The sequence below is a fragment of the Aethalodelphis obliquidens genome, unplaced genomic scaffold, assembly GCF_003676395.1.
Source record: "Aethalodelphis obliquidens isolate GAN/ISIS:26980383/991018 unplaced genomic scaffold, ASM367639v1 scaffold8, whole genome shotgun sequence".
Taxonomy (NCBI): Eukaryota; Metazoa; Chordata; class Mammalia; order Artiodactyla; family Delphinidae; genus Aethalodelphis; species Aethalodelphis obliquidens.
In genome coordinates, this window is record NW_020837952.1 from 34,587,677 (window position 1) to 34,600,076 (window position 12,400).

General features: G+C 38.7%; 1 protein-coding gene across 4 annotated transcripts in view; it reads right to left on the reverse strand.

Annotated features, from left to right (window-relative positions):
- Nucleotides 1-12,400, reverse strand: part of ATP2B1 (ATPase plasma membrane Ca2+ transporting 1) — a 132,703-nt gene that overhangs the window by 41,958 nt on the left and 78,345 nt on the right. For all 4 annotated transcript variants that reach the window (XM_027107169.1, XM_027107167.1, XM_027107168.1 and 1 more), the window contains exons 4-6: nucleotides 5,885-6,139; nucleotides 5,671-5,796; nucleotides 1,985-2,125 (exon numbers count right to left, since the gene is read on the reverse strand). In XM_027107169.1, coding sequence (XP_026962970.1) covers nucleotides 1,985-2,125; nucleotides 5,671-5,796; nucleotides 5,885-6,139 — 522 coding nt within the window. The remainder of the gene's footprint in view (nucleotides 1-1,984; nucleotides 2,126-5,670; nucleotides 5,797-5,884; nucleotides 6,140-12,400) is intronic.

The following is a 12,400-nucleotide window of genomic DNA, read 5'->3' on the forward strand; positions in this document are numbered from 1 at the left end:
TAAGGTAATCCCCCAATTCACTTAGATTTGGAGGAAAACAGAAAGATGAGACTGTCTAATGTAAAAAGTAATCAAGGAGGGAATGGGTCTATTGTTTGGAGTAGGAAGTATAATATTAAAAATGACGAAGAGGAAAGAGAACCACTCAGCCTATTCTTCTTTCAACTTCTCTATCAAGGAGACCTACCTTCAAACTGGAAAACGTGGAACAAATATGGTCAAAGAGGAACAGATGCTCAAGACAGGTGAGGAGACAGAATACCTAGGTACTCTGAATGAGCTCAATTTTGGAAAGAGACCAAACATTCACATTCCAGATTATGAAGGCAACTGAGACAGATTACCCTGGATTATATTAATATATAATATCAATTTATTCAGGGGAATGGTAAAAGAGATGGAAGTCCACAGATGGAAAAACGGTGTCTCCATTACACACACACACACACACACACACACACACACACACTCACTCTCTCTCTCTCTCTCTCACCAAGAATCAAAAACAGCAGTCAGTTAGATGTTAATTCCTGGGAATACTCTTGACTGGATTAATAAAAATAGGTATATAAGATCTTAGGAAAAAAAGGTGCTTGTTGGAAAAGAAACTGTAGGGTCAACAGGAACAAGGTCATGATGTGAACTTCCCTTTCTTTTTTTAATAGGGTCTGTTGACTTTAGTCTCCTGTAAATTAGGATGCAACACAATATACGGTGAAGAGCATACACTTTTGAGTCAGACAAGTGGGTCTGATCTGCCACTAATTAGATCTTCGACTTGGAGCAAGTTATGCAACCTCCATAAGCCTCAGTTTACTTGTCAGCAAAAAGATAGTCTTTTCTGTATGGTTGTAAGGATTATTGAGATAACGCATATAAAGCGGTCCAGAAATGGTATCAGCACTACGCACTGGACCCTTAGGGCAGCACGTGGAGGGCTGCTGCGAGGAGTGGGACAGGAAAAACCTACAGCGTGGGGCCTGCCTCCCTTGCCGGCAGCCAGAACCCTTCGAACATAGTTCTCTTTGAAATCAAGATTTCACAGCTCAAGACAAAACCCAAAAACTGAACCAAAACATCTAAATATTAAAAACATTGCTGTAGATATAGCAAGCCAAGATTTTAATAAGGCATTTATTTTATAAGATCTCAAAATACTTACATGTGTGAGAGAAATATGGACTTACTAGCCCAAGTAAAATTAAATGAATCTAAGCGGTTAAACCACAGTAAAGTGCTATTGCCCTAAAGGGAAAAACTCTGGAGTAAAGGGTGAGGAGGGCTTTTTTAAAAAGGGGACATACTCCGCAACTAAGTGATCCTGAGCTATTTCCCCATGTATAACAGCTTCTTATAAGATCCTTGTGGATAAACTATGGTTATCAAGTTTGCTGATAACAGATCCCCCTTGGAGGGACAGCAGATACAATGGATCAAGACTAAAATTTTAAAACCTTGATATCGAATGATGGGCTGAATATAACAACGCAAACACATGAGGTGTCAAAGTGAAGCATTGATCTTATGTCTAAAAACCAAGTACATAAGTACAGACTGGGAAATGTTGAGTAGTAGAAAACTTGAAAAAGATGAAAAGCTCAATGAGGCCAAAAAGTGATATGGTTGACAAGGAAAGCTCCTACTGAAGTAGCAAAAAAATAAGCAAAGGAAGTGGGAGTTTAATTCATTTTGCTGGTCAAATGACAGGGAGATTTTAAAGTATTCAAGGAGATGCTGAATACATCTGGCCATGGTAAAGCAGGATTGGTATCTTCTTTCATAAAGCCCTCCTCGGACTACTAAGTCTTAAAAAAAAAATTCCCCCTCCATCAACTCTACCTCTTGAAAGTACTATGTTGGGTAACTAATTTTGTAGAACTCTTCATTTCAAAATCTGATGAAACAGGTATTTTTTGGATGAGTTCTTACAATCTAGCTGCCGTATTTCCAAATACCAATTCTTATAGCATATTGCTATCCTTACTTTTCTTTTCCTTTTTCTTCTCATCTTTCTTCTCTTCCTCTTCACCTCCAGCTCCAAGTAAGGTAAAGATAATTCCAGTTTGAGAATTTATACCCACAGCAGTAACTACCATTCTTCCAGAGCCTTCCATTACATGAGTACCTACAACAACAGAAAATGTGTTTTTAAAATTCAACAACACATTAAAATAAAACCAAGATTCTTGTGCTTAAGGTTTTAAGTCTGTAATAAGTCATCTGAGTTCAAAGCTCACTCTACCAGTCATTTATCATGTGATACTGGGCAAACTGTAACATCTCAATTACTAGTCCATAAACGTGGATAACAGTACCTACACTCTGTAAAAATGAGACGCAAATTAAGTCTGTAAGTGTAAAGTGTTTGGCACATTGCCTGGAATTTTAGGGGTTCAATGAATGTTCAATATTTAAATTATAACTGTATTATTATTATTAGGGACAATTCACTTATAAAGAAATGTGCTTACAACAAAAAGGATCACACAGCAACAACTGACATATTCCTAAGCCAACCCCACCACCTTTCCCTAACCCAGGCTTTCATGCCAGCCCACCTAGATCACTGCAACAGCAGCCTAGCTAGTTTCTGTCTTTCCAGTTCATCCTGAAATAGGTTTACCCTTCCTAAGATGTGATTTTATCATAAGCCTCTCATGACTCCAAAACTTCTGACCCTCACTGACTACTGGATAAAGTTCAAAGTCTTCACATGGAGACCAAACAACACTCCCAACTTTTTCATCCATTAGCCTAACATAAAACTCCATTACAAAAAGCTGGGGAGCAGAGATGGGAACACTGACTGAATTCTGACTGTCCCTCACAACAGTCTTGCAAGCAGCAGGCATTATTATTCTTATTTCCTAGAAACTTGCCCAATGTTACACAACTATTAAGTGACAAGGCAGATTCAATCCAGCTCTGTCAGAGCACAGAGGGCATATTCTTCTTATGATATAATGTCACTAAGGTTGCTCACAACTCTCCAACCTGTACGACCACACCTCTCCATCTTTCCCTCACTCATTAGAAGGCTTCCCACCTCTCTAATATTTTTGTGAATTTTAAGTAACTTTCAAAACTTAACTTTTTTTAATATACTCAATAAAGTCTTCTTTATAGTTATCACTTATTTATTTGATCTCCTAGTTTACAACCACCTGGAGGGCAGGGTCTGTAGCACATACTATACCATCCTGTGTACCAAAACAATGTTCAATGGTAATTTGCAAAATGAGATCGTAAAGCATATGTACTTACTCCAGTACTTAAAAATTTATATTTGGCTGTTAATTACTAAGTAATTTATCCAATATGAATTTTTTTGGCCTTTGATTTTCCTCCTTTAAAAAATCTATATTCTGACTATTTCACTAATTATTAGCTTCTTTGCCAGTAAAAATGCAAGGGAAACAAGAAATTAAATTAAGGACAGTGAAACAATATTTACTGAGCAAGGACTAAATGTAAAAGACAGTTTGTTTCTTTTAACAATTCTAGCTTTCAGCAAATTTCAGTTTTTTATGTTCTGTTCTTCTCGACCACAGGTAATCAAATGTTGGCAGGTAATATGCTCAGGCAAAGTAAACAGTTTTTGTTCTGGTCATATCCCTACCGCTAACTGAATAACTGCTTTTAAACATCTAAATTTAAAAAGCCAAGAACAGCAGTGAGAGATGGCATCATGAGAATAAATTTAAAAATAAATGCATTTCATGTTTTCAGTACATTTTTGGAAGAGGGAAATAAATGCAGAAAAACTTTCCCACCCGTACTGTGATAAGGAACTCCAGAAAGTTATTTCAGTCTTTTCTTAAACATGGAAAATTTATAGAGTCCTCTTGGTATACTTGGTGTGTCGGGAACCTGAGTCTACAAAAACTTACCAGCCATCTCTGTTAAAACAGAAAAGGACCAAGGTTCCGTTAAAGGATGTCATTCTGAAGAGCTAAGCACTGTGTGAATAAGCTAGATGTACATCAAAGCCCATGAAGTATACATGGCAAAAAGGCAAGAGGAGACTACCTCAGTTCACCAAATACTGTGGCCTGGTCAGTCTGTGGCAGTTAGGTATGACCAGCTAGCTTCCCTCTCCTTTGGGAAAAATCACAGATTTTACTTGGCTAACATTAACCACAGTTTCTTAGAAGTATGGCAAGGAATAAGTAAAATAAGTATACATTAAACTTAACTACATGATATATCCAAGATATTTCTATTTGGAATGAATTTCAAGCAGAGCAATATAAAGAAAAATTCAAATAGAGTAGGAATGTTCTTAGTAGTGCAGGATACTGAAGGTATACAAATCCCAAGATTTTTTCAAAGAAACAAAAGTCTATATTAAAATGAAACTTTCCCCCTATTTATAATGCTGTTTATAAATGTATATACATGAAATTACTCTGACTTTTAGTGGTGGGACGTTTTACAATAAACCTTTTGGCACATATTTACAAATCTTAAAAAGGTAATAGTTAAGCTTAAGTATGTGCCCCGAAGTTGTGATTCTAACTTAACTGACCCTTGTCACACGTTTGACTTTGGTTTCAGTAAAACCATGTCCAACCAATTAGAATATAAAGTTCACAGAGAAGTGAAAAAGTATAGCTGCCAAGTTATTAAATATTTAAATAAGCAGAATCTCCTTCCAATGTAGGAAATGTTAGCATTCCATTAACATCTGAAAATAATAATTAAAGACAAATAGGCAACATTTTCTTACTCCAAATGCTAGTATAACTCAATCTAAAAATCTATTCAAACCAAATGTCTTACAAGCAATTTTGTAAATTCTATAAAGAACACTAGAAAATTAAGAGTAGGAAACTGAAAATCAAAAGCTAAGGAACTGGTATAATTTTGGAGACAAGTTGTGGTACTCTGGTTTCCTTTCATGTAGCATCTTAGAAGGCAGCTTGTAATTTTTTTCATTATCCCTTCCATTTCATTTCCAATTAACCTTAGGTCTAGCTATCAACAGTTAAGCTGTTGTAAAAGCCTCCTAGGTAGACACCCACCTCCCCTTTTCAGACAGCACCCTCACTACACAAAGCCTTAGATTTTCAGAACATGTCTTAACCGTGTGCAAATTCAGTTCTGCCTAGTAGATGTGGTACTACTCCTGGACCTATTTATTATTAATCATATTACCTTAGATAAATAGTTAATGTCTCAGACTCATTCCTCAGTAGTTAAATAAGAAAGCAAGATTAGGTTAACTTTAAGGATTTTATGAGTTGTTTTTTTTTAAATCCTGTCCTTTGTAGACCATCATAGAGAATTCATTAATTTGCTTTAAACACACAATCATTCTTTAATTTTATATTACAATAGCCCTTAAGAATAAATGTAAAACAGATCAATTTAACAGAGATCATTAGGCTTATACTTTAGTTTTATCATTATACTAACATTAACACCGACTCTCAAATCTCTTCATTTTTTTGGACTCGGGTTCCTCATTTGTAAAATACAGTTCTGGATTTAAAGATCTCTAACGTCTCTGCTGACTTACAAAAGAAAGTCTCTAAAGTTTATAAGGGTAGAAGCTAACATAAAATACAGAATCCTCTTCACATTTACTGGCTCTTTGGGGAACTGTCTGCTGACAGTGGTATATAGTTGCGGAGGAGGAAAAAGTTCAGTTATAAAAGAAATTTGTACCTGATAAAAGTAAGGGATCCTTATCTAAAGACTTCTTAACATGATCAGATTCACCAGTCAATGAGCTTTCATCAATTTTAAGATCATTGCCTTGAATAAGTATGCCATCAGCGGGAAGAAGATCACCTAAAACAAAATAAAGGTATGCTAAACTGTGAACAAGATTACAATAACATCACATCATGTGTAAGATGCACTGCCCTTTTTTACTTACCATATTTCACTTGAGCAATATCTCCAACTGTAATGTCAGCTACAGGTATCTGAATGACCTGACCACCCCTGATGACTGTGAACTTCTGTTCTTGTTCAATTCGACTCTGCAAACCTCTGAACTGTTTTTCCTTACTCCAGTCATTGAAAGCTGTTACTAATACTACACACACTACTGACAAGAGGATTGCAGCTCCTTCAATCCAACCAGTTTCACCTTCACCTTCTTCCTCTCCAACAGAAACGTCTCCACAAACTATTTGGAAAGAAAGAAAATGCTGATCAAAAAAGATTCTGAATTGATGGCAACAGATATGTAATTATAATGTTTCTAGGTCCCGTTAACTTTGCTTACAGCTCTAAACACTTTATTGATTCAAAGCATTCCATAATGATGATGATGCTTACTCTGTTAATTTCAAGTTCCCTGCCTCTGAGGATTCTCATCTTTAGGGTAGGGAGGCAGTCTAGGGTACCTGTTAAGAGTGAGGACACTGGGGAAGATTAAATCTCGACCCTAAGGCAAGTTACTTATTTTTGAGACTCAGTTTCTCCATCTGTCAAATTAGGAGACCACCACTTACTGCAGGGTTGTTGAGAGAATTAAATGCGAAGACACTTGTAAAGAAGGCAGAGCAGTGGCTGAGACATCCTTCACACTCAACCAATAGTTAATGCTATTACTACATATAGTAGGCAAGTCATACACGGAAAGTTAAGTATTATGTGTTTACCCATGAACCATGCTTATTTACCATATCAGTTTCACTGGAGTATGATAAAAGCTTGACTTTCATAACATAAAAATTTAAGCAAAGTGCTACTCATTCATTCAACTATTTGAGCACCTACTTTAGGCGCCAACTCTGTTTTCAAAGCTAAGGATGTAACAGTGAATAAGACATATAAGCTCCTTCTCCTCAGGGAACCTATACTCAGATTGGTAGGTGTGAATGAGATGTGAAAAAATCAGATAATAAAACCCAAGTAATTAATTTCAGATATCGTAAGTGCCATGAAGAAAATAAAATATGGTGATGTGCTAGCAAATGAAAAGAGGGCTAACTGTGGTTGGGTGAACAGAGAAGACCCCTCTGAGGTGTCCATGACATTTGAGCTAGGAGCCAAATGATATGAGTGAATTAGCCATATAGATTTAAGGGAAGAGGATTCCGGAGAGATTAAAGTCAGCACAGAGGCTCTATGGCAGAAAAGACTTTAGAAAAAGACAGAGGTGGGGACAAAAGAAACCTCAAAACTGTAGGGCCAGTAATGGTGAAGAATGAACAAGGACGGTACTTTTTGAACCTTGGGCTGTAATCTATTTGTGAGTCTAAAATCAATTCAGATCTTCAAGATGGTGGAGGAATAGGACATGGAGATCACCTTCCTCGACACAAATACATCAGAAATACATCTACACGTGGAACAACTCCTACAGAACACCTACTGAACGCTGGCATAAGACCTCAGACTTCCCAAAACGCAAGAAACTCCCCACGTACCGGGGTAGGGCAAAAGAAAAAACAGACACAAAAGACTAGGGGCGGGATCTGCACCAGTGGGAGGGAGCTGTGAAGGAGGAAAGGTTTCCACACACTAGGAAGCCCCTTCGCGGGCGGAGACGGCGGGTGGCGGAGGGAGAAAGCTTGGAGCCACGCAGGAGAGCACAGCAACAGGGGTGCGGGGGTCAAAGCGGAGAGATTCCCGCACAGAGGATCGGTGCCGACCAGCACTCACCAGCCCGAGAGGCTTGTCTGCTCACCCGCCGGGGCGGGTGGGGACTGGGAGCTGAGGCTCGGGCTTCTTCAGAGGTCAGATCCCAGGGAGAGGACTGGGGTTGGCTGCGTGAACACAGCCTGAAGGGGCTAATGCGCCACAGCTAGCCGGGAGGGAGTCCGGGAAAAAGCCTGGACCTGCCCAAGAGGCGAGAGACCATTGTTTCCGGGTGCGCGAGGAGAGGAGATTCAGAGCACCGCCTAAACGAGCTCCAGAGACAGGCGTGAGCTGCAGCTATCAGCATGGACCCCAAGAGACGGGCATGAGACGCTAAGGCTGCTGCTGCCGCCACCAAGAAGCCTGTGTGCAAGCACAGGTCACTATCCACACCTCCCCTGCCGGGAGCCTGTGCAGCCCACCACTGCTAGGTTCCCGGGATCCAGGGACAACTTCTCCGGGAGAACACACGCGTGCCTCAGGCTGTTGCAACGTCATGCTGGCCTCTGCTGCAGAAGGCTCACCCAGCATTCCGTACCCATCCCACTTAACAGCCTGAGTGAGCCAGAACCCCTAATCAGCTGCTACTTTAAACCTGTCCTGTCTGGGCGGGGAACAGACGCCCTCGGGCGACCTACACGCAGAGGCAGGGCCAAATCCAAAGCTGAACCCCAGGAGCTGTGCAAACAAAGAGAAAGGGAAATCGTTCCCAGCAGCCTCAGGAGCAGTGGATTAAATCTCCACAATTAACATGACATATCCTGCATCTGTGGAATACCTGAAGAGACAACGAATCATCCCAGAATTGAGGAGGTGGACTTTGTATGATTTTGTCTGTATAGCTTTGATTTAACCATTTGTCCTAGGGTTCTGTCTGTCCTTTTTTTTTTTTTTTTTTTAAGGATAGTTTTTAGTGCTTGTTATCATCAGTGGATTTGTTTTTTTGGTTTGGTAGCTCTCTTCTTTCTTTATTACTTTTTAATTCTTTTTGTACTTTTAATAATTTTTCTATTTTAATAACTTTTATTTTTTCTCTTTCTTTCTTTCTCCCTTTTCTTCTGAGCAATGTGGCTGACAGGGTCTTGGTGCTCCGGCCGGGTGTCAGGCCTGAGACTCTGTGGTGGGAGAGCCAAGTTCAGGACACTGGTGCACCAGAGACCTCCCGGCTCTGCCTAATGTCAAATGGCAAGAGCTCTCCCAGAGATCTCGATCTCAACTCTAAGACCCAGCTCCACTCAACAACCAGCAAGCTACAGTGCTGGCCACCCTATGCCAAACAACTACAACTAGCAAGACAGGAACAAAACCCCAGCCATTAGCAGAGAGGCTGCCTAAAATCATAATAAGGCCAGAGACACCCCAAAACACACCACCGGATGCAGTCCTGCCCACCAGAAAGACAAGATCCAGCCTCATCCACCAAAACACAGGCAATAGTCCCTTCCACCAGAAAGCCTACACAACCCACTGAACCAACCTTAGCCACTGGGGGCAGACACCAAAAACAACGGGAACTATGAACCTGCTGCAGCCTGTGAAAAGGAGACCCCGAACACAGTAAGTTAAGCAAAATGAGAAGACAGAGAAACACACAGCAGATGAGGGAGCAAGGTAAAAATCCAACATACCAAACAAATGAAGAGGAAATAAGCAGTCTACCTGAAAAGGAGTTCAGAGTAATGATAGTAAAGATGATCCAAAATCTTGGAAATAGAATGGAGAAAATAAAAGAAACGTTTAACAAGGACATAGAAGAATGAAAGAGCAAACAATGATGAACAACACAATAAATGAAATTAAAAATTCTCTAGAAGAAATCAATAGCAGAATAACTGATGCAGAAGAACGGATAAGTGACCTGGAAGATAAAATAGTGGAAATAACTACCACAGAGCAGAATATAAAAGAATGAAAAGAATTGAGGACAGTCTCAGAGACCTCTGGGACAACACTGAACGCACCAACATTCGAATTATAGGGATACCAGAAGAAAAAAAGAAAGGGAATGAGAAAATATATGAAGAGATTATAGTTGGAAACTTCCCTAATGTGGGAAAGGAAATAGTCAATCAAGCCCAGGAAGCACCGAGAGTCCCATACAGGATAAATCCAAGGAGAAACATGCCAAGACACATATTAATCAAACTATCAAAAATTAAATACAAAGAAAACATACTAAAAGCAGCAAGGGAAAAACAAAAATTAACATACAAAGGAATCCCCATAAGGTTAACAGCTGATCTTTCAGCAGAAATGCTGCAAGCCAAAAAGGAGTGGCAGGACATATTTAAAGGGATGAAAGGGGAAATCCTACAACCAGGATTACTCTACCAAGCAAGGATCACATTCAGATTGGATGGAGAAATTAAAACCTTTACAGACAAGCAAAAGGTGAGAGAATTCAGCACCACCAAACCAGCTTTACAACAAATGCTAAAGGAACTTCTCTAGGCAGGAAACACAAGAGAAGGAAAAGACTTACAATGATAAGCCAAAAACAATTAAGAAAATGGTAGTAGGAACATACATATCGATAACTACCTTAAACGTAAATGGATTAAATGCTCCCACCAAAAGACACAGACTGGCTGATTAGATACAAAAACAAGACCCATGTATATGCTGTCTACAAGAGACCCACTTCAGACCTAGGGACACATACAGACTGAAAGTGAGGGGATGGAAAAAGATATTCCATGCAAATGGAAACCATAAGAAAACTGGAGTAGTAATTCTCATATCAGACAAAATAGACTTTAAAATAAAGACTATTACAACAGACAAAGAAGGACACTACATAATGATCAAAGGATCAATCAAAGAGAATGATATAACAATTGTAAATATGTATGCACCAAACATAGGAGCATCTCAGTACATAAGGCAAATGCTAACAGCCATAAAAGGGGAAACTGACAGTAACACAATCGTAGTAGAGGACTTCAACACCCCACTTCCACCAATTGACACAACATCCAAAATGAACTAAAAAAGGAAACACAAGCTTTAAATGATACATTAAGCAAGATAGACTTAATTGATATTTATAGGACATTCCATCCAAAAACAACAGAATACACTTTCTTCTCAAGTGCTCATGGGACATTCTCCAGGATAGATCATATGTTGGGTCACAAATCAAGCCTTGGTAAATTTAAGAAAATAGAAATCGTATCAAGTATCTTTTCCAACCACAACGCTATGAGACTAGATATCAATTACAGGAAAAAAATCTGTAAAATAACGAACACATGGAGGCTAAACTATACACTACTAAATAACCAATAGATCACTGAAGAAATCAAAAAGAAAATCAAAAAATACCTAGAAACAAATGACAATGAAAACACAACGACTCAAAACCTATGGGATGCAACAAAAGCAGTTCAAAGAGGTAAGTTTATAGCAACAGAATCCTACCTCAAGAAACATGAAACATCTCAAATAAACAACATAACCTTACACCTAAAGCAATTAGAGAAAAGAACAAAACCCCCCCAAAGTTATCAGAAATCATAAAGAACATAAAGATCAGATCATAAAGATCAGATCATAAAGATCAGATCAGAAATAAATGAAAAAGAAATGAAGGAAACAATAGCAAAGATCAATAAAACTAAAGCCTGGTTCTTTGAGAAGATAAACATAATTGATAAACCATTAGCCGGACTTATCAAGGAAAAAACGGAGAAGACTCAAATCAATAGAATTAGAAATGAAAAAGGAGAAGTAACAACTGACACTGCAGAAATACAAAGGATCATGGGAGATTATTACAAGCAACTATATGCCAATAAAATGGACAAGCTGGAAGAAATGGACAAATTCTTAGAAAAGCACAACCTTCCGAGACAAACAGGAAGAAACAGAAAATATAAACAGACCAATCACAAGCACTGAAATTGACACTGTGGTTAAAAATCTTCCAACAAACAAAAGCCCAGGACCAGATGGCTTCACAGGCAAATTCTATCAAACATTTAGAGAAGAGCTAACACCTATATTTCTCAAACTCTTCCAAAACACAGCAGAGGGAGGAACACTCCCAATCTCATTCTACAAGGCCACCATCACCCTGATACCAAAACCAGACAAATATGTCACAAAGAAAAAAAAGTACAGGCCAGTATCATTGATGAACATAGATGCAAAAATCCTCAACAAAATACTAGCAAACAGAATCCAACAGCACATTAAAAGGATCATACACCATGATCAAGTGGGGTTTATCCCAGGAATGCAAGGATTCTTCAATATACGCAAATCAGTCAATGTGATAAACCATATTAACAAATTAAAGGAGAAAAACCATATGGTCATCTCAATAGATGCAGAAAAAGCTTTTGACAAAATTCAACACCGATTTATGATAAAAACCCTCCAGAAAGTAGGGACAGAGGGAACTTACCGCATCATAATAAAGGCCGTATATGACAAACCCACAGCCAACATTGTTCTCAATGGTGAAAAACTGAAACCATTTCCTCTAAGATCAGGAACAAGACAAGGTTGTCCACTCTCACCACTTATTCAACATAGTTTTGGAAGTTCTAGCCACAGCAATCAAAGAAGAAAAAGAAATAAAAGGAATCCAAATCGGAAAAGAAGTTAAGCTGTCACTGTTTGCAGATGACATGATACTATACACAGAGAATCCTAAAGATGCTACCAGAAAACTACTAGAGCTAATCAATGAATTTGGTAGAGTAGCAGGATACAAAATTAATGCACAGAAATCTATTGCATTCCTATTCACTAATGATGAAAAATCTGAAAGAGAAATTAAGGAAACACTCCCATG